Genomic DNA, 22718 nt, shown 5'->3' with positions numbered 1-22718 from the left:
TTTCTGCAAAAACTGGAATAAAACTCAAGTTGTTTTTTTTATTTAACAACTGTATTCCTATTAATCAAAATAATTAAGAAGAAATAAGATGATAAACATTACTTACTACTTTTTCTTTACTTTTTTTTTTCTTTTTTTTGTTTTCTTTATTATTATTTCAAAATGATCCATAGTAATAATGAAGCATAGCGAAAACATAAACAAAGAGCTGTGACAAACATAAAAGGACAACAGAAATGAAATAAACGCAACATAAAATTTAAAACAAAAAACTCAATAAAAATAAATGGATAATAATAAAAAAAAAGACCACGCCAGAGTATGACAATAATTTCACTTAAAAACTTTAAAGATATTGCACACATTCCTTGTTTTCATTGCTTTTTTGTTTTGTGAGGAAGAAATTGTTGACAGATATGGATCAATTTCTTTCATAAATACAAAGAAATTATTGTTTTTTTGGTAAATTTACACTTGTGAATGTGGAACTTTGCGAGAATTAAAATTAAATTAATAAGAAAAAATACATCATTGTCTTTGTCATTGTAACCATAGCAAGCAAATATAATATTTCTATAATACAGTGCAAAATCTGAGAAAATGTTAACAAGAATAAAATTATTGACATCTTTCCACAATTGACATGTAAATTTAACAGGACCAGAATAAATGAGAGCAAGTTTCAGGATTTTATTAGTTATTATTTTTTTTTATTTTACTGCGCATGTGTCAAACACCCCAAAGATATGACGCGTTGATGACGTGTTGATGACGTGTGACCCATCAGTGCAATCAGCAGCACCCGTGCTTTAGCTACCACCACAAGACAGCATGTCTGCAGACGGCTGGACATGTTGAACTTTAAGCGGATGAACTTATGGATTCAAGAATGTGCTTCATGAAGACGTGTGGAGGACGTTATGAGGTCAGTCAGAGGCTGTACAGCCTCACAAACACACATTACACAGGCTCGCTGGGTCCGTTGCTAGGCAGCTTAACTGTCCGTTGTTAGCTAGCTTAGCGTCCAGCTAACTGATGCTACATGCTAACGTCAGCCGTTGGTAACGTTGGTAACGGTTGGTACAAGGCGGTTGAAAAGAGCCAGTGGGCCGTTGGGAATATCAACATCAGACCTAAACCAGAATAACAATAACAACACGTGACGGTGTGACGTGCTTGACTAACAGTGATAAAAGACTCGACTTGACTTTGACTTGGTATTCATGACTTGAGACTTGACTTAAAACAGATGACTCGAAAGGACTTGACTTTTTTTTTTAATTAAATATTAAAATTTTTCTAGATATTGAGAAGTTCAGTTTTGTTTTTGAAACATCTGGTGATTTCTAGTACAATACGATCAAACCTGGCAACCTACTAGGACTCAGCAGAGGCCAACGCAGGAGACAGCGAGATGTCATGGAGGGGCCGAGTACATAACAATAACACAAATAATACAATTTGGATTCAATGATTATGTTGTCGATGATGGTAGTAAGAAGAGAACAGAGGTATGTAAGGTCTGTGGCTCAAAAATCAGTTACACGACCACCACAACATCCAACTTAATCCGTCACCAAACCCACAAAGGTACGCACGTGAGTCTTTTTAGATAATTTATTGGCCAGTTAAATGTTAGCTAGAAAGCTAACGTTAAGTTTAAGCTGTCCTTCCTGCATCTGGCAGTTTAAACTGTGTTAATTTTAGTCTGGATTATGTGTTTAACTTTTCTAATATGCGTTTGTAAAGTATGCTGCTCTGCTGACCGTAGACTGGTCCATGTCTGTGATTGGTCATGTGCTACAAACCCCGCCCCTTCTATGTGAACGCGCTCATAGCCAGACTGAGAAACCCTGGGAGTTGATAACGGCTGTCATAGGACCGCTTAGCGGGATCTTGGTTGAGGGGTTAGTTAAACCAGATAAGGAGAAGATACCCTGGGTGTGTTGGACTGGCTTCGTAGTACAGGCCTCTGGTCTGGGAGCTCTGAGCTCAGTGTGTTCACTCCAATACGTTAACATGAGAGCTGAAAGGAAGCTGGCTACGCTACACAGACTGAAGTCCCTTCTGCTCTTTATACTGGATGCTGACTGACAGCTGATGAAGGGAGTCTCTGTAAACACTGATGGATGACTTCTGTTGTCTTCTTCTTCTCTCATCAGATGGTAGAAGTAATCTGGTGTTCCTCTGGACCTGACAGAGTATCATCAGTGTATCTGGACTCTGTCCCTCTGCACAGTCTCTGCAGACACACTGAGACTCCTCCACTCCTTCTGCTCCACACTCAGCCTCCTCCAGCTGGATCTGGGTTTCACTTTGTCTTCATTCATTCATATATTCTGAACCCAAAGTGCCTCTGCAGATCAGTTCTGTTTATGACAACAGAACTGTAGATTAACACTATTAAATAGATGTTTCTGCTTTGCTTTCTGTTGCAGCTCCACCCTGTGGAACAATGGAGTTTTGCAGTTAATTTCTTCATACTACTATATATATACATATATACACCATATACACTACCAGCCGTTTTTCATATAATAACAGATTTGCTTGAAACAAACGGAAAGAAGTAGATACAATGTATGTGATGTTTGATGTAAAATTGCGTTGATGTTTGATTTGTTAAAATTTTTTTAGTTTATTATAGATGTGTGTGTCACCCTGTTAGTTTTCACATTACATGGCTCAGCACAGACACATGAAGTCAACCTGTGGAGCTTTTCCCCTCAGAAATCAATGTTGAGTCGCCGTTATCACCGCCGTCCATGTTCTGTAGCTCCTGGTGACATTTTTTTAGGCCATACAGTACTATATTTTTATGGCATACTACACAATGACCTTATTATGGCATATAGTATGTCATAAAAGGTCATAGTGTGGCAACATGTTTTATGGCATACTGTACTATAACATTTAAATGGCATACTATACTGTGCAACAATGTGAAAATCTTCTGAGGCAGATCAGTAACACAGGTACACAGTGACAAGGTTTTGTTTTTTTCTACACACAGATAACCGTACTTAAACTATTTTTAGTCTAATGCTGCCCTGCGCTCTGTGCCATAACTGTCTTACATTTTAAACTGTACAGAAAATAGTAAAAGTAACTCGCTATCAATAAACAGACACTACAATGATGAGTCCTCCCTACACATGAAATCATACCTGATGTTTTCCTGGCACTGGTCTTTTGTAGCCCAACCACAAAGTAGGATACAGGTTTTCCTATGTTGGCTTTTTGTCTGTGCATGTTCAACACACTGTTGTTGAATCCACAAATGTAGCTTTGTCTGGTTGTTGGTATGGGGATGACCATCATATACTTCTATCATAATGTTCTAAACCCTTATACACTTCACTATTTATTTTAATTAATTAATGTTTATTTCTGATTAACGACTTGAACAACTTGACACACAGGGCTGAGTTGCATCTGAAATTACTCTTCAGGTTCCCAGCTTTCAGATGATGTACACCACTTCTACGTGACATCTACTGTTGACCTGCTATCTCCCCTTAAAGACCCCCTGTACCCTCCTAGAAAAGACTAAAACTGGCCTATTTGTGGGTCTCAGAGGGTTAATTCAGGCTGTTCAAGCCAAGAGAGATTCCTATGAACACGTCATGTTAATGGCTGTGAACACACCCACAGTCACAGATGAACTCAGTTGATATCCTGTAAATGGAGAGGGGAGGAGACACACTGATCCAGTGATCCAGGCTCATGGAAAAGGGTAATAAACATCCATTTTGAGTCAACGGCTGACAACTGAAGAATGAAGCAGGGTAAGTGTTAATCCTACATTTCATTATTTCACTGTCAAAGTCTCTTGAGTCAGTTTTCTCCCTGTGGACAGAACTCAACAGTTTGATTAATCTGTGAACACAAAGTCGTGACAGGTTGAATAATGTTCATTAAAACTGCCGTAACCCAAGAAAACAAGCAGAGATCTAAAGAAAAGTGACCAGGTGGAGTGCTGGGTGGGTTTATTGTACTGTATACTTTGTGTGTGTGATAGAGAGAGAGGTTGTGTGTTTATTTTGTGTTCTGTCAGTCTTGCCTGTGTCCTTTACATGTTTACGATCAGTGTTAATGTTTTACCTCTCAGACTGACTTCAGATCAGAAGATGAGTGACTGTGTGGAGGAAGAGGAGGACAGAGCAGAGTCTCTAGTCTCCGGCTGTCTGTCTATGAAGAGTGATCAGTCTAAAGGTGAACCTCTACACTTCAGTAATGAACCTGGACCCTCAGAGTCAAAGTAAGAGAGCTGCTACTAATTCATTTATAGGACTCAGTTTCACTTTCCTCTACCAATACTGTTTTCTGTTGATTTTGTTTCTATTTTAAAATTTCTACTAAAATGTATTTGCTAACTAAAGCTGAACAAATGTTTCTTGACACAATGAGAATTAAAGCCCCCCCCCCCTCCAGACAGTTTTACTTCCTGTGTTTTGGTTAACGTTCTTCCTCAAACAGAACGGAGGTGTGGTTAATAGTCAGACGTAACTCATCACCAAGGCAACCAGATTGCATAATTTTTCAACCCAGTTTAGATGAATTTACTGTTTATCAGCCCACAAATGAGACAAGAATTAGCTCAACACATCGACTCTCTCTCTCTCGCTCTCTTCTTTACCGGAAAATACAGTATAATATAAAAACAAAATAATGCCATGCCAATGCCATGGTTTTGTTGATTGTGTGTTTTTTACATTACATTTTTACGTTTTAGTGTCAAAATATTGATTTCTTAATTAAGTAGCTGTAATAAGCGGGATAATGCACAGCTAGCGGGTCATTGTTGTGAAAGAATCCCCTTCAGGGCGATGACCGGCTCGCTGTACTTTAACCCATACTTATTGACAGTAGCAGTAGTTTGTGTATGTAGAGCTACTGAAATGTCTTTGTCATTAGAGAATTTATCAAGGATTCATGTGATGTGAATAAAAACATCTTGGTGTTTGCAGAGTCCAGGACAGACAGAGAGCAGAGTCTCCAGTACCCAGCTGTCTGTCTATGAAGAGTGACCAGTCCAAAGGTCGTCCTCTACTCTTCAGTAATGAACCTGGACCCTCAGACACAAAGTAAGAGACTGTTTTTACTGCGAACTGAAGCCGTTATACCGCTGTCTTCAAAGCCACCAGACTTCATTCACAGAAACAGTCATTTTACCTCTCAGAACACAGGAGATGCTGGTCTACCGCTGCATCTATCGGTTAGTTTGTTTGTGTGACTTTCGGATCCAAACTAACGCGCGTTGACGGTTTGAGTTTGTTCTGAAAATAACCACTTATGTAAAATATGGTGAAGGGAATTTAAGCCCACTTACAGAGCTTGCAGTTGAATGTTTTGGATCATTAGTAAGTGGACCTTTGACCTTAGATTTTGACATGTCTTCACAGGAAGAGGAAGAAGAGTGATGTCTCTGTGGAGGAGCAACTGTCCGGCTGTGCTTTGTGTCAGGACGTCCTGAAGGATCCAGTCTCTAACAGCTGTGGACACTGGTTCTGCAGACAGTGCATCACCTCATACTGGGACCAGTCTGCTTCATCAGGAGACTCCTCCTGTCCCCAGTGTGGAGAAAGATCCAGAACAAGAGCTGGACTGCAGCCAGCCGGTCAGACCAGCACTGTACAAAGTAAGACTCTACATCTGTCTGCTGACGTCTCCATGTCTGAAAACACTATTTGTTGTTTTACTACATAAAGTCATAAAAGTCTCACCCGGTCCTGCAAGGACACTAGGGGACGCGCTGCTCCACTCAACTGGCCGTTCAAGGCATAGACATACGCCAACGTTGACGTACGAGCCAGAGGTCAATGCGGTGTCTATGTATATATGTCTGGGTGAAGCGGTGACGTTGAATGCACCTGATTGGTTCCTGGTTTTCCGCTCGGCGTTTCAAACAGGAAACAACATGGCGGCCTGCTCATAAACTTTGTTATTCCATCTGAACAATCCACCAAAATCTACTTCTGAAAACATTTTAAGCGAGATATAGGCGATGCCACTGCTGAATGTCATTTTATTTTAGAACTAGATCTCCTAGTTTGACAGCTTGACAGTTTTTTGAGCCGACGCGTCGCGCTGGACGGGCTCATGTGCATAAAAGACTGTTTCCCACCTTTTCATTTTGAAAGAACAACGGCCAATGAGGCGATCAGTAGAAAAGAGACAAAGAGACGTAGCGTGACGGTGTTGTGAATGAGAGAAAGAAATGTCATTATCTCACGGCGTTAACGTTCTAAAGCAGAAATAAATAACCCTCAAATACTCAACATGATTTACTGTGGAGACGGACGCTCTTAGTTTCATTTTCCTCCTCTGCATTTCATTCATTACATCCAACGTGCATCAGTAAATGTCGTCACAGTGAGATAAACCTAATGTTTATTATTTAACTGCAGGCGGCAGAGTGTGTTTACTGCTGCGACCACCAAGCATTTCTGATGCTTCCACAAAAACTGGACTGTTTTAAACCTTTACTCCTTCTTTTATTTACTTTATAGTGATCACTTAAATATTGGCAATGAAAATAATAAGCAGATTGTCAAATTGTATTTTGTCTCAAACTTTTTTTTCTTCCCTTTCAGCAGATAGCGGTCTGCAGGAGGCTGTAGATGAACATAAGATCAGTCTGAGGGATAGATGTGAACGTGTGACTGAAGGAACTGATGAAACAGGAAGTGGAACCCTCCTCAACAGGATCTACACTGAGCTCTACATCACAGAGGGACAGAGTGAAGAGGTTAATTCCCAACATGAGGTGAGGCAGCTTGAGACAGCTTCCAAGATGAAGACCCTCCATGACGCTCCAATCAAGTGCCGCGACATCTTTAAAGCCTTACCTGAACAAAGGGGACACATCAGAGTCGTTCTGACAAATGGCGTCGCTGGCGTTGGAAAAACCTTCTCAGTGCAGAAGTTCACTCTGGACTGGGCAGAGGACTTGGAGAACCAAGATGTCTATCTGGTCGTTCCGCTTTCATTCAGGGAGCTGAACTTGATCGGAGATGAGCCGTACAGTCTTATCATGCTGCTCCATGTTTTCCATCCAACATTACAGAAGGTCACAGCAGAGAAGCTCGCTGTCTGTAAAGTTCTGTTCATCTTTGACGGCCTGGATGAAAGCAGACTTTCACTGGATTTCAAGAACAGTGAGGTTGTGTCTGATGTCACCCAGAAGTCATCAGTCAACGTGCTGTTGACAAACCTCATCCAGGGGAATCTGCTTCCCTCAGCTCTCGTCTGGATAACTTCCCGACCTGCAGCAGCCAATCAGATCCCTCCTGCATGTGTTGACAGGGTAACAGAAGTACGAGGCTTCACTGACGCCCAGAAGGAGGAGTACTTCAGGAGGAGAGTCAGTGATGAAGAGCTGTCCAGCAGAATCATCTCACACATCAAGACATCCAGGAGCCTCCACATCATGTGTCTAATCCCAGTCTTCTGCTGGATCACTGCTACAGTTCTGGACCACATGTTGACTACAGACCAGAGAGGAGAGCTGCCCAAGACCCTGACCGACATGTACTCACACTTCCTGTTGGTTCAGACAAAGAGGAAGAAGCAGAAGTACGGTGAGGGACGTGAGACGAGTCCACAGGAGCTGACGGAGGCTGACAGGGAAGTTCTTCTGAAGCTGGGGAGGCTGGCGTTTGAACATCTGGAGAAAGGAAACATCATGTTCTACCAAGAAGACCTGGAGCGGTGTGGTCTGGATGTCACCGAGGCCTCGGTGTACTCAGGAGTTTGTACAGAGATCTTCAAAAGAGAGTGTGTGATCTTCCAGAAAACAGTCTACTGCTTTGTTCACCTGAGCATTCAGGAGTTTCTGGCTGCAGTCTACATGTTCCACTGTTACACAAACGGCAACACAGAGGTACTGGAGGACTTCCTGGGAGAAGAATATGTTCATTCAACCCTGGATAACTTCCTGATGGGAGCCATGGAGAAATCCCTTGAAAGTAAAAATGGCTACCTGGACCTGTTTGTTCGCTTCCTTCATGGCCTCTCTCTGGAGTCCAACCAGAGACTCTTAGGTCTGCTGGATCGGATAAAGAGCAGTTCAGGAAGCATCAAGAGAGCCATCAACAACCTAAAAAAGAAGAAGACCAAAACCTCTCCTGACAGAAGCATCAACATCTTCCACTGTCTGACGGAGATGAACGACCACTTGGTACATCAGGACATCCAAGAGTTCTTAAAGTCAGAGGACAGATCAGAGAAGAAACTCTCTGAGATCCACTGCTCAGCTCTGGCCTACATGCTGCAGATGTCAGAGGAGGTTCAAGATGAGTTGGACCTGAAGAAGTACAACATAACACCAGAGGGACGACTGAGACTGATTCCAGCTGTGAGGAACTGCAGAAAAGCAGAGTAAGTCCAGATGTGATTAACTTTATAGATCAGTGTTGATTACTAGTTTAGTTCTTCAAATATATACACTATAAAGTTATTTTTAAAATATAATATTCTCATAAGTGTTCCACGTGTTTATTACATTAATATTATTATTTTGTCACAGATGTTCTTGAGCTGTTTCAAATGTTGAGTTAAAAAATGTTTCAGTAGTTTGTGTTTCTAGCTGTCAAGTTAATGAATACACTTCTATTTATTTCTGATAATTATTAAATTTTACAGTTTTTTCTTATTTATCTTTTTTGGGTGATGGAGACGACATGTGAACCTGGTAAAACAAATGACAAAAACAAAAGATCAGCTGTCTGGTGGAGCGCTGGGTTTAACCGGTGTAACGGCAGCAACAGAACGTTTGCTGATCCGGCGGGGAGTCGGGGCGGTCCTGGGATCAGAGCCCTGGTGCTGGGGTTTGCTTTCAATAGGCCTTGCACCACATTACACCTTACCTCGTGTGTTTTTGGGCTCATCTCTTTCGTTGGCTCTCGACTGTTGCCATGTTACCACAGTTTTAGTTTTCTTTGAGACCAGCTCTGCCATGTCTCGTCTCGTCTCGTCACCCCAGAAAACACATGAACTTCCTAGTTGGTTAATGAACCAACATAATATCATAATATTACATTAATCACATTGTGATATTGCTTATTAGTAATGCAATACAGGCTGGATTTAGCACTGCGTCTCTGTCGGCACAGGTTGTTGATGTAGGCTACTTTTTAATTTGCCAGAACGTGTCATAATGACAAATGTCGATTCTGCCGGTTAGCTTAAAATCAAACTGGTTTAAGCTCGTACACCGGACTGGACCGGCAAAACGGAAAATCGACCCAACTCTAGCATTAGCCACTGTAAACTACTGGTCATACGAGACAAAGATAGTCGTTGTAAAACCCCTGAGTGTGTTGAATCGAGCAATGGTGCATTTTATTGCTAATGAATTCAAGTTGTGTTCCATCATCTTGTTTTTAAGTCTTTCCTTTTATTCTGTTACTCACAGAAGGAAACTCTGGTGTTTCTCTCTCTTGTTGCTGTAGAGAAGAGTAGTAACAGGAAATACACAGCTTCCACCAATAACAGCAGTCTGATGAATATATAACAGCAGAATGGTAGACTTCAGACTTTTTAAGAGATCTTATACAAACCAAAGATCAATGTTATGTTTTTAATGCTGATACACTGATATCATCTTTCTGATGATATTATGTTGAAAATAATGCAACCTTATTGGTTCTTTAATTGTGTTTGTGAGCTGAATACGTATGACGCTCAGAAAAGAGTGTTAATGACAAAAAATGTCTCTACCGTTTGGCAGAAGTCACAGTATTTTCCCATTTATGGACGTGAACCTGAAAGCAGCAGGTAGCTAGCAAAGAGAGGTCAACTTTCTCAACTGTATTATTATTACTTATTCACTGAGTTTTAAAAATGCTTTTCTAATCAAGAAGGCCTCATGCTAACTTTGTGGAGACAGACCTGGGATCAGATCACACTGACAGACTGGACATTAGGGAAGCCTCAATGTAACTACATGTTCTCTCTCTTCATCTGCAAGATTAAAGAAAAACAAAGATTAAAAGTCTGCAGGTTTGAGAGAGAGGGATGAGAATTATTGTTTCATGTCAAACAGTGAGATCAGATTAGCTGAACCACTGATGTGAGGAGCAAATGTTGATTAAAGAAGTTTATATCAAACTGTTTAGTCATCAAATGCATGAAGTAAATATAAACTGTCCTCTTTCATAATAACATATTTTGTCATTTTTGTGTCATGACAGACTCTCTAGCTGTGGACTCTCAGGTACTCACTGTGAAGTTGTGGCCTCAGCTCTGAAGTCCAACCCCTCCCATCTGAGAGAGCTGGACATGAGTAGTAACAACCTGCAGGTTTCAGAAGTGACGCTACTTTCTGCTGGACTGGAGAGTCCAATCTGTAGACTGGAGAGTCTGAGGTCAGTTAACTGACTGTAGCTTATGTAGTTTGTACACACACTCTCTATGCACTGGCTCTCCTCCAGATGGCTCTAGAGAGGGACTTTCACGTTTTCACGTCGGCCACCGTAGCTCTCCAACACGCTTGGCACAGAGGAGAGGCTTCACCGCTAGATACCGCCAGATTCTACACACTGGACCTTTAACCACAGACCTTATTTCAGGCATCTAACTAAAAACCCATTGACTTCCAGATGAGGGAACAGGAAGTGCTAAAATACTAACTCATTTCTGGGTTTTAGGACTCATTCCTGTAGCACTCTATTTGACATGTGGCTGTTGTTTGAAGACACACTTGACCAAATGTGGACCTTTCCTGTAAATGACATAAACCTACTAAGCTACCAGATACAGTAAGGAGAAGGCCATGTAAGACATGAAATAATGAAGTCCAACAAGTCTGATTTAATATTGATCCTCTAATTCCAGACTTGACAGAGATCAGCAGCATGTTATTGATGTGTGTTGACATGAACAGATGTATGAATGTTGTGGTGACATTTGGATGATGTCTGTAGAAGGCTGACATGATGATCCACAATAACACAATGACAAAGTCACTCTACTCATTTAAGGGAAAAGATCATTGATTAGGACATAGTAATGTTGAGCTACACATTTAAAACCTGAACACATCTGATTGGATTATAAAGTGATTTTTATCTTCATCATTTATTCTTTATTCAGATTGATTAACTGCAGTTTGTCAGAGACCAGCTGTGCTCCTCTGGCCTCAGCTCTGAAGTCCAACCCCTCCCATCTGAGATACCTGGAGCTGAGTGGAAACGAGCTGCAGGATTCAGGAGCAAAGCTCCTGAGTGGTTTTCTGGAGAGTCCACACTGTAGACTGGAGACTCTGAGGTCAGTTCACTGACTCTCTGTTACTGTTATAGATCTTATATGTTTAATTAACAATTGAACCTGATTTATGTGCAAACATAACTTACATCCATAAAGTTGTTATTGTCCTTTTGTTCATATTTTCATGTTTCTTGAACTAAATTTAGTCTGCAGTCACAAAAGATTTGTTTCTTAAAGACACTGTAGAAAATGTCCACTGTTGTTAAAGTAGAATAATGTTTATCATTGTTGGTAAATGGTCACATCTGGATACAGAGGATCCTCTGAACTAATACTCAGGGTTCCTACGCAGTATGGAGAAGTATGGAATTTGATTTGACTAATTTCCAGGTCTGGACAATTTCTAAAAATGAATAGATCATACAAGCAGTGTTTTTCACGGCGTTTGGAGCAGCCAGCGCAGCCCAAATGTTTACTACTGTGTGAGAGAGCGACGGCCAGAGCGAGCTTGATCTCATTGAAAGCAACACAAGAAGTAGGCTATGACTGAACGCACACTCCTACAGAGCTGCCTCTACGCCTGTACGTCACAGCCAGGGCCGGCGCCTCCATAGAGGCCAACTAGGCAACTGCCTAGGGCGGCACTTTGACAGCCAAATGTGGGCCAACTATTCATCATGAGCAACATAACAATAATAATATAATAATAAAAAGTAAACGGTAACTGCAGGCAGACGGCACAGAGCAGAACGCTGCCTGTCAGACTGGGACAATCTAATTCTTTAACTATTGAGGTGGGGTACGAGCGACCTCTCCTAATTTGGACTGATCCTCGTTTTGGCTGAAATCTGATTGGCTCAGTCATTTACATCATGAACGTGATGAACTGTGACCAGTGTTCCAGCTGGCCGGTCTTGTTTTGATTCAAAGTCAAATATATGGTCTGAAAAATCTACAGAGAAGTCTGGAAATTTGAAATGTAAAATGTGTAGGAACCGTGAATATTTGTTCTAAATTGATCAAGTTTACTTAATGAAGTAGAAATATTTCTCTGGTTACTGTTTGTTTCAACGTTATCCACAAATCATATCTGATCATTGATATACCATTGATCCTTCAGCACACACATACATAGATGAACACCGAGATCAGCAGCCTGTTATTGATGTGTTTTGACATGAACAGGTGTATGAATGTTGTGGTAACATTTGGTTGATGTCTGTAGAAGGCTGACATTATGATGATCCACAATGACTAAGTCACTCTACTCATTTTAGGGAAAAGCTCATTGATTAGGACATAGTAATGTTGAGCTAGACATTTAAAACCTGAACACATCTGATAGGATTATAAAGTTATTTTTATCTTCATCATTTATTCTTTATTCAGATTGAGTGACTGCAGTTTGAGAGAGACCAGCTGTGCTTCTCTGGCCTCAGCTCTGAAGTCCAACCCCTCCCATCTGAGAGAGCTGGATCTGAGCCTCAACAACCTGAAGGATTCAGGAGTGAAGCAACTGTGTGGTTTTCTGGAGAGTCCACACTGGAGACTGGAGACTCTGAGGTCAGACACCATTTTTTACTTGTGTACTGAGATTAACACACTGCTCAAAAAATAAGGAAACACTTAATCATCACAGTGTAACACCAAGTCAGTTAAACTTCAGGGATATCAATCTGTCCATTTAGGAGGCACAAGGGATTGTGAATCACTTTCAGCTGCTTTGGTGCAAATGAAAGTGACAACAGGTGCAATGGAGAGACAACAGCAAGACATCCACCCAAAAGGGAATGGTGTTGCATGTGGTGGCTACAGTCAATTGCTCTCTCCTTATCCTTCCTGACTGATTCTTGTCTAGTTTTGTGTTCATCCTTGTAGCATGAGGTGGTACCTGCAGCCCAATTAGATTGCACAGGTAGTCCAGCTCCTCCAGGATGGCACAAAAATGCCCAGCCTCATGTGGCCAGAGTGTGTAGGCAGTTCCTGGATGACGAAGGAGACACTGTTTACCATTGGCAGAGCATTTTGGCAAATGTTTCTTGGGCGCTACCCACATAATCAGAGTGCTGCTCATCCCACAAATGCATGACCCTTACAAGTTGGACATCATTGTGAAGGTAAATAAACAGGCTTTGCAACGATGTAAAATACAATGCCAATTAGCATTGTAACAACAGATATATAAACGACCAAACACAAATTTCCGAACTTCTTTTACCCATTTTATTTAATTTTCTTTCAACAAAAAAAAAATTGGAAGCTATATGATGCTTATACTTTTTGAATATTTTAAACTGAAGATGCTTTGATTTTATGACTCCACTATTCCTAAAATATATATTGTAGATGTCTTATCTTATATATCTTTTGTTCACATTTCCCCAAAATCCATCCTGATATCTTTGGAAACTTTGAGATATTGAGTTGAATCTTTAATCAATTTCTGTGGGTTTTATTTGTGTTTAGCTGCTCAACTTGAGTTTGTATAGATGGATCCACTGGTGGAGCTGTCAGAGTTTAAGAAGTGAAGTCACTGCGCCTTTATTGAAGTAGCAGCACGTTGTCATTAATATTAATGAGAGCTCTGTTTCACTTTTTGTATTTTACAGTTTTTAACCTGCATCCTGTTGGCTTCAGGTGTTTCGGAGTTTACATTTTCTAAACCTTCTTCAGCTCTGAACAGATTATTAAACATTGAATGATTTCAAGCAGGAAATGTTGGCTTCTAAAGTTACATCATTTATTCTTTATTCAGATTGAGTCACTGCAGTTTGTCAGAGATCAGCTGTGCTCCTCTGGCCTCAGCTCTGAAGTCAAACCCCTCCCATCTGATAGAGTTGGATCTGGATGGAAACAATCTGCAGGATTCAGGAGTGAAGTTGCTGTGTGGTTTTCTGGAGAGTCCACACTGCAGACTGGAGACTCTGAGGTCAGACACCATTTTTTACTTCTGTACTGAGATTAATATGATGTGAAAGTTGTGGTGACACTAAACTGCAGACATAAGGCTGATATTATACTGATCCACACTGAGTATCTTAATGCTAAAGTACATTTTTTCTTCGGTGGTTTAGTCCATTGACTGCGGCAGAGCAATGTTGTGCTGCACTTTTAAAACCTTAATATATCACAACTCTTGACTTTTGTCCCCAAGAAATGATAATAAATTACATAATATGAAGATTAAATAAATAATCTCTATTTCAGATATCAGACAATAACAAATATATTAAGTATTTGCTTCTTCTAAAAAAAAAATATAAAGCTATATGATGCTTATACTGGTTGAATATTTTAAACTGAAGATGCTTTGATTTTATGGCTCCACTATTCCTAAAATATATATGTTGTAAGGGGGAGAGAGAGAGAGTGGATGCGGAAAGGGCCACAGGCCGGATTCGAACCCGGGCCGCCGCGGTCAGGACCAAGCCTTAATACATGGACGCCCGCTCTACCAACTGAGCTAAAGCTGGGGAACAATAGTGTGGGTGGGCGGGGGAAGAAGGTGGAAAAAGGGGGAGAAAGGGGGGAGAGGAAAAGAGGAGGAAAAGAGAGGAAAAGAGAGAAAGAGAGAAGAAAACACAATTCTGTAGCTCTTATTTTCACCCACATGGTGTTTTGAAGTCTTTATACACCATAGTATTTTTGTTAAAGAATAAAAACATTATTTTTTGTGCTTTTCGGGGGGAACAATACATGTCCACTTGAGAGGCAGTTCGAATCTCGTCTCCGGCCGGGTCGAAGTTTATAATATGCAGTAAAAAATAGTTTGTGTTGCTCGTGTAAACTTGAATTGACTCAAGATATAATTTTAATGCAAGACTTGTGCACTGCAACTAATACGTTAATATTGAAAATCGTTCAGGTTTCCTTATACAGTCATATAACTGGTAGATTACTACAGATAACAAATATACAAAACATTATCATCCATGATGATGTTTTGCATTATTATAATAATAATAATAATAATAATAATATATTAGATTTATATAGCGCTTTTTAGTAATCTCAAAGACGCTTAATATTATTGCATACATCCTCCTTATGACTGATTAATGAACTGTTAGGCAAGATAGGTCAAAATGTTAGTAGAATAAATCATAATGTACTGGAGAATAGTTGAGCAATATTGGGATGGACTTGCTGTGTGTAATTAATTAAAAAAATAACCATAGGAATACACATGAATTGAGACAGTAATGATATTAAAGCTTTAACTTTATTGTCTTTGGGCCTGGAACACGTGAAACAACAAGAACAAATAATTTGAAGAAGATAATACTATTCTTAATGTTTGTCATTGGGTCTGACTCCCTGCAACATCAGACAGAATGATTTACAGCACACAGATTCACCAGAAACTCCTTCAGCTCAGACTCCAGCGGGGCCTCCGGCAGTGACCAGCCCACTGTAGATTGCTGGGCCCTCTGTCAACGTCCAGCAGGTTTTGCTACAGGGCCACAATTGTGCTTCCCTTATAAAGAAACATGAAAAGAACAACAGAGACTGAATATTTATTCACACAACAGGCTTATGTGAGTAATTAATGAAATGAAAACAACAACATTGTCTTATTCTTTTTGGACTAAGCATGGTATTCCAAATTACAGATATTACTAACCTGCTGGTTGCTGAGAGTCATGGAGGTCTGTGTCCTCAGTTCTACCAGGTGCTCTGCAAGGCTGTCAACCCGATCCATACCTGGCACACCATGCCCGTCCCCTAAACATACAATTTGTCATCAGTAAGCAAATAAACAGGATAAACTGCTGTGAAATTACACTACATGTAACATATAGTGTCTTAATGTCCGTATGCTGTCTGTTGTATGTTAAATAGATTCGACCCAACTGTTACTATTGCTTTGTTGTGAGGTTTATGTAAACATTACTTACCAACTGTATTTCTGCCACCTGAGACACCAGGTGAGGATTCAGACTGGACTGCAGGCTGAGCTTCTGGGGCAGAGGATACAGGATGACCGACAGCCTGGAGAAGTCTAAACAGACATTGAAATAAAACTTATATGTAGAAACAATTTCACACATATGATAATTATGTTTCTTTTACCTTGAAAAACCTTGCAAACTACAGTCATGTTTATATAACTTAAGTATGAACGTTTAATATAACGTTTATGATCATATAATCATTAATCATGAACATTAATATAACACAGCAGTTATCTGACAGTTACCTGTCTGAGCTAAAAACAGTGACTGTGATAGTAAACTTTGTTTCACAACGTTAAGAAGCTAATACAGCAGCAGTCATACTGTATATGTATATATAGCTTTAGTAATAACATAACATTTATGATCATATAATCATTAATACAACACCACAGTTATCTTACCTGTCTGAGCTAAAAGAAGGGACTGTGGTAGTTTAACAACGCTGAGGAGCTCATACAGTAGGAGTAACGTTACCTCTATGTAACTGTAACTGTAACGTAGCCTCAGCATAATGATCAGAGCTCTGAACAGATGATAAAGTGATTGATAACTTATTCACCAAGTCTAGCTAACATAATTAAAGCCAGGTTAGCTTAGACAGAGTAACATTACAAACCTATTCATTGATTTCACAGCGACTCTTAATCAGCCCACATTAAAAAACGCCAGAAAGCTAAAACACGTTTAATCCGTATTGTCTAAGAGAACCCAATATCACTGTTACGTAATGTTAATAATGGCATTTACCTGTCTGTAGCTGAATATAATGTTAATAATGACATTTACCTGTCTGTAGCTGAATATAATGTTAATAATGACATTTACCTGTCTGTAGCTGAATAGGCGTTTCTGCGACGACGGCAGTGAATAGTTTAAAAGTCCCTCCTCCGCATCGCGTCCGCTGGGACGGCTGTGATTGGCTATTCAAAAATGGATGACGTGGCGGAGATCAGCCACACGATTCGTTGCCTGAAAATGGAATCCAGAGCTCCGATTGGCTGTATCCGCGGTGAAAATGGATGACGTCGGTATTGAAAATGGATGACGTCGGCAGTGAAAATGGAAAGCCGCCACATGATTTGTCGAGAGAAAATGGAAATCCTGGAAGCTGATTCGTCGGCAGACCCACTCTAACCCTCTCCCGCTACCGCAAACCCAGGCGCCCTTATCTTATATATCTTTTGTTCACATTTCCCCAAAATCCATCCTGACATATTTGACATCTTTGGAAACTTTGAGATCTCGAGTTGAATCTTGACTCAATTTCTGTGTGTTTTTATTTGTGTTTGGCTGCACAACATGAGTTTGTATCAATGGATCCACTGGTGGAGCTGTCAGAGTTTAAGAGGTGAAGTCACTACGTCTTTATTGAAGTAGCAGCACGTTGTCATTAATATTAACGAGAGCTCTGTTTCACTTTATGTATTTTACAGTTTTTAACCTGCATCCTGTTGGCTTCAGGTGTTTGCAGTTAAGATTTTCTAAACTTCCAAGTTATAAACCTTCTTCAGCTCTGAACAGATTAATAAACATTGAATGATTTCAAGCAGGAACATTGGCTTCTAAAGTTACATCATTTATTCTTTTTTCAGATCGTGGAGCTGTAGTTTGTCAGAGATCAGCTGTGCTACTCTGGCCTCAGCTCTGAAGTCCAACCCCTCCCATCTGAGATACCTGGAGCTGGGTGGAAACGAGCTAAAGGATTCAGGATTGAAGCTATTGTGTGGTTTTCTGGAGAGTCCACACTGTAGACTGGAGACTCTGAGGTCAGTTCACTGACTCTCTCTACATAAATCAGGTTCAATTGTTAATTAAACATAAAAGATCTATAATGGTAACAAACATAACTTACATCCATAAAGTTGTTAATGTCCTTTTGTTCATATTTTAATTTTTCTTAACTAAATTGTCTACAGTCACAAAAGACTTCTGTTTCTTAAAGACACTGTAGAAAATATCCACTGTTAGTTGGTAAAGTAAATTAGATCAGCATTCATGTTGCGCCCCCTCGTCAGTACCCAGGTCCGCCTGGGGAAGCCAATGATCTTACCAGCTGACTAAATTCCAAGAGACAACGTCTGAGAGACAAATCGAAGAATCTTAAGTCTTCAGCTACACATTTAAAACACATCTGATTGGATTATAAAGTGATTTTTATCTTCATCATTTATTCTTTATTCAGACTGAAGCGCTGCAGGTTGTCAAATATCAGCTGTACTTCTCTGGCCTCCGCTCTGAAGTCCAACCCCTCCCATCTGAGAGAGCTGGATCTGAGAGGAAATGAGCTGAAGGATTCAGGAGTGAAGCTGCTGTCTGATCTTGAGGAGAGTCCACACTGTAGACTGGAGACTCTGAGGTCAGTAGAGGGTCGGAGTCGGTCCGTTCTGGTTTCAGCAGTATTGTTGTGATGTGTTTCTTCCGTTAAGCTGTGAGAGGAGAACGGTGACACACAGAGAGAGAGAGAACAGTCAGCCAATCAGATCAGTCAGAAGCTTGTTGTGATCATGTGTTAGAGTTGATGTGAAGAAGATGTTGTGTTCATGTCTCCAGGAAATAAAGCTGGATTACAGCTGACAGCATTACATCATGCTGAAGTCCAGTAATCATAGCTGACGTTTTACTGTTCAGTCTGTGTATGACCATGTAGGACTTTTTAAAGAGGACCTATTAGGCTGATGTTCAGGTGCATACTTGTATTTTGGGTTTCTACTAAAACATGTTAACATGCTTTAATGTTCAAAAAAACACTTTACTTTTCTTATACCGGCTGTAATAACGCGTTAACGCAAGTTAATTTAAACGCCACTAATTCCTTTAACGCATTAATGCAACTTGCAATTTTTAGTTTGTAGCGTTAAAGTTAGAGCAGAGATACTGGCATCATATGAAACTATAAAATCTTATGAATCCATCGGTACCAACAGGTTATACGAGCTTGTTGGGAAGGAGGTTAAATAACGCTCCAAACTTACTCAAAACTTTGGCGAGGAGAAACTCTCATGGGCATTTTCAAAGGGAGTCCCTTAACCTCTGACCTCCAGATATGTGAATGAAAATTGGTTCTATGGGTACCCACGAGTCTCCTCTTTACAGACATGCCCACTTTATGATAATCACATGCAGTTTTTGGGCAAGTCATAGTCAAGTCAGCACACTGACACACTGACAGCTGTTGTTGCCTGTTGGGCTGCAGTTTGCCATGTTATGATTTGTGCATATTTCTTATGCTAAATGCAGTACCTGTGAGGGTTTCTGGATAATAGTTGTCTTTTTTTTGTGCTGTTAATTGATTTCCAATAATATATAATATAATATATACACACATTTGCATAAAGCAGCATATTTGCCCACTCCTATGTTGATAAGAGTATTAAATACTTGACAAATCTCTCTTTAAGGTACATTTTGAGCAGATAAAAAATATGCAATTATTTGGCGATTAATTGCGACTAAATATTTTAATGGATTGACAGCCCTAATATTTACATATTTATCATGTAATATTTTAAAGTAGATGAAACATTGAAATGTGACTGAAACCAACCTAGCAGCAGTAAATCCATCATTAAAGTGAGCAGTGAAAAGCTCTCTGTTTCTGCAGTAATGACGCTCTCACGACTCTCAGCAGTTTATTTCCACTGTGTACTGTGTGGATCGTAAAATAATATTACACAGAGACAAAGAATTTCAACACATAATCCAGGCTAAAAGCAACACAGTTTAAACTGACAAATGCAGAAAAGTCACCGACTGTGTGAATGTGTAAATGAACAGACTTCTAATATCACCGCCCCGTCTAGAGCACCAGAGATCTGACCATACTTACTGTGTGTACTCTGCTGAGTCAATGTGATTAGATGTATTGTTATTGAAACGGACATAAATGACATTTATACAACCACAATAACACAAAATCAGTACATGATCTCTTATCATATATTCATATAGTCACTCATCTGAATCAGCTTCTTGAGCCGTATGTTGCTGTGAGACACGTCAGAGTCGTGTTCCTACAGTTCCTCAGACTGAATGTGTTGCCTTGGTTACTTTGTTACCGATACTTTTCTGTATTTATTTTTTACTTTCTCCAAGTCTGTTTCACACCGCCGGGGTTGGAGCTGAAAGAATAAGACATTTACATTTACACATTCACACAGTCAGCTGTCCTTCCTGCATCTGGTAGTTTAAACTGTGTTAATTTTAGTCTGGATTATGTGTTTAACTTGTCTAATATGTGTAAAGTATGCCGTTCTGCTGATGAAGGGAGTCTCTGTAAACACTGATTGATGACTTCTGTTGTCTTCTTCTCTCATCAGATGGTAGAAGTAATCTGGTGTTCCTCTGGACCTGACAGAGTATCATCAGTGTATCTGGACTCTGTCCTTCTGCACAGTCTCTGCAGACGCACTGAGACTCCTCCACTCCTTCTGATCCACACTCAACCACCTCCTCCACCTGGACCTGGGTTTCACTTTGTCTTCATTCATTCATATATTCTGAACCCAAAGTGCCTCTGCTGATCAGTTCTGTTTATGACAACAGAACTGTAGATTAACACATTTAAATAGATGTTTCTGCTTTGCTTTCTGTTGCAGCTCCACCCTGTGGAACGATGGAGTTCTGCAGTTAATTTCCTCATACTACTTTTTCATATTATAACAGATTCTGCACCAAAGTCAGCACCTTAATATTGTCTTTTGTATGTGATGTTTGATGTAAAACAAAAACAAAATCCTGACTATCTGGGTGTTTACTGCAAAACAAATCAAATTGTTTTTAGTTTATTACAGATGTATGTGTCACCCTGCTAGTTTTCACATTACATGGCTCAACACAGACACATGAAGTCAACCTGTGGAGCTTTTCTGCCCTACTGTGGTGTGATTGGCTAGTATTCGTTGCCTCTGCCTCGACTGTTTGGCTCATTTTGCATATATATATATATATATATATATATATATATATACACACACACACACACGTGGACAAAATTGTTGGTACCCTTTCGTTAAAGAAAGAAAAACCCACAATGGTCACTGAAATAACTTGAAACTGACAAAAGTAATAATAAATAAATATTTATAAATAATAATATAATAAATAAGTTTTAACGATTTTAACGAGAGACGCTCCCACAGACACCGCTATGTAAATCTACTCTATATTCAATGTCATGCCCACAAGGAAAGCGTAATGAAGGTCTATATAAAAATCACTCATACATAATACAATATTGCATTGTTTGCTGTAGTCATAATTCCACTTCTTTCTACAACAGCCCCATTCCTTGAAAGCTCATTGATATCCTCGTGCAAAAAAAAGAAGAGGCTCAGTTCAAACAGCTGCCAGGCCCTGGTTAAGTAATACAGGAACTAGGCTAATAAACCAACGTCTTTCAGTTTGTATTGATTTGAATCAGTTTTCAAGGAGAGACAAGTGTCGTTAAAAGAGGATTGCGAAGCCTCAGTGGAATCTGTTCAGTTGAATCCAATGCTTGTACTGCTAAGGTGCCCCTGAGATTAATAAGTAATGTGTATTTGTACAGGCACAAGTTAATTAATATTTCAATGGTACAGACGTAAAATGTTTGCCAACCATTAAAAACAACTTTTATATAGACAATGCCCTGTTCATTTTTGGGCCCTTGCAGCTCTCCAGACTGGCTTGTCAGTCATTGAGGTCCGATCGCCACTGAACCAACCCAGGTATTCCAGCCTCCTCCTTTATTAAACTGGGTCCAAGCCAAGGAGCTGTAGTTACAGCAGAGTGGAAACGGGTGACAAACAATTTATTTTACCGACTAAACATTTTAACAATAAATGGAAGTGTTCAGTATCAATACTTGTACCTGTGTGTTATTCAAAAATACATTTATGATTGTTGATTGACATATGACATACTATACTATAAATATTTTTTTTACGGCATACTATACTATGATTTTAATTTTTTCAACATACTATACTATTTGTTTTATATTTTCTACATACTATACTATGACCTTTTTATTTTTTCGACATACTATACTTTGACTTTTTTTTCGGTATACTATACAATAACTTATTTGTTTGTCATACTATATTCTGACTTTTTGACATACTATACTATGACTTTTTCGTTTAAATCATACTATAGTATGTCGAAAAAATAAAAGTCATAGTATAGTATGTCGAAAAATAAATAATAGTATAGTATGTCAAAAACACATTTTAAAAGTCATATGTAAAAAAAAGAATAAATGAAATGTCTATCTTCATTTGAGCAGTTTACAGTAAATGTTATTGCTGGTAGTCGGGCGGAACCTTAGATTGGAATTGATTGGTTTGGAGGACCGGAAGTGAGAGGTGTTGAACACAACAGCGCCTCGTTAGTGTAATCAGCATCACCTGTAGCTTCACCTGGGTAGGTTGAGGTCCACAACACAACATGTCTGCCGGGAGAAACGCCCGACGGCTGGACATGTTGACATTAGAGCGGATTAATCTACGGATTTATGAATCTGCTTCATGAAGACGCCTGGAGGACGTTATGAGGTAAAGTTAGAGGCTT

General features: G+C 39.7%; 1 protein-coding gene and 1 long non-coding RNA gene across 8 annotated transcripts; one reads left to right on the top strand and one right to left on the bottom strand.

Annotated features, from left to right (window-relative positions):
* The first annotated feature begins 3682 nt into the window (after window positions 1-3682).
* On the top strand, window positions 3683-22008 carry LOC141762715 (protein NLRC3-like). 7 transcript variants are annotated; one of them, XM_074626727.1, is made up of 12 exons: window positions 3684-3788; window positions 4112-4261; window positions 4971-5087; window positions 5406-5641; window positions 6600-8382; window positions 10197-10370; window positions 11098-11271; window positions 12601-12774; window positions 13967-14140; window positions 17762-17935; window positions 18352-18525; window positions 20486-22008. In XM_074626727.1, the coding sequence occupies exons 2-12, from the start codon at window positions 4131-4133 to the stop codon at window positions 20490-20492; spliced, it is 3318 nt and encodes a 1105-aa protein (XP_074482828.1). In that variant the 5' UTR covers window positions 3684-3788; window positions 4112-4130; the 3' UTR covers window positions 20493-22008. The 7 variants fall into 7 exon arrangements, with proteins under 7 accessions (XP_074482831.1, XP_074482828.1, XP_074482827.1 ...); XM_074626726.1 differs by having other exon boundaries at window positions 6597-8382; XM_074626730.1 differs by lacking the exon at window positions 17762-17935 and having other exon boundaries at window positions 3683-3788; window positions 6597-8382.
* On the bottom strand, window positions 15209-17184 carry LOC141762718 (uncharacterized). The gene is made up of 4 exons (XR_012592881.1): window positions 16995-17184; window positions 16110-16213; window positions 15836-15936; window positions 15209-15688 (listed from the first exon to the last, which is right to left on the bottom strand). It is a non-coding gene; the product is annotated as an uncharacterized LOC141762718 (long non-coding RNA).
* Window positions 22009-22718: the final 710 nt, after the last annotated feature.

This window comes from Sebastes fasciatus, chromosome 24 (assembly GCF_043250625.1).
Source record: "Sebastes fasciatus isolate fSebFas1 chromosome 24, fSebFas1.pri, whole genome shotgun sequence".
Classification (NCBI taxonomy): domain Eukaryota; kingdom Metazoa; phylum Chordata; class Actinopteri; order Perciformes; family Sebastidae; genus Sebastes; species Sebastes fasciatus.
The sequence above is the reverse complement of the archived record's forward strand: the minus strand, read 5'-3'. Positions and strand labels throughout refer to the sequence as shown.

Excerpts from the sequence above, each read along its gene's own strand:
- LOC141762715 (XM_074626726.1), top strand. The coding sequence starts at position 4,131 with ATGAGTGACTGTGTGGAGGAAGAGGAGGACAGAGCAGAGTCTCTAGTC. Across the intron at positions 5,642-6,596 it reads TCAGACCAGCACTGTACAAA|CAGATAGCGGTCTGCAGGAG; the intron begins GTAAGACTCTAC and ends CTTCCCTTTCAG. Across the intron at positions 14,141-17,761 it reads TGCAGACTGGAGACTCTGAG|ATCGTGGAGCTGTAGTTTGT; the intron begins GTCAGACACCAT and ends TTCTTTTTTCAG.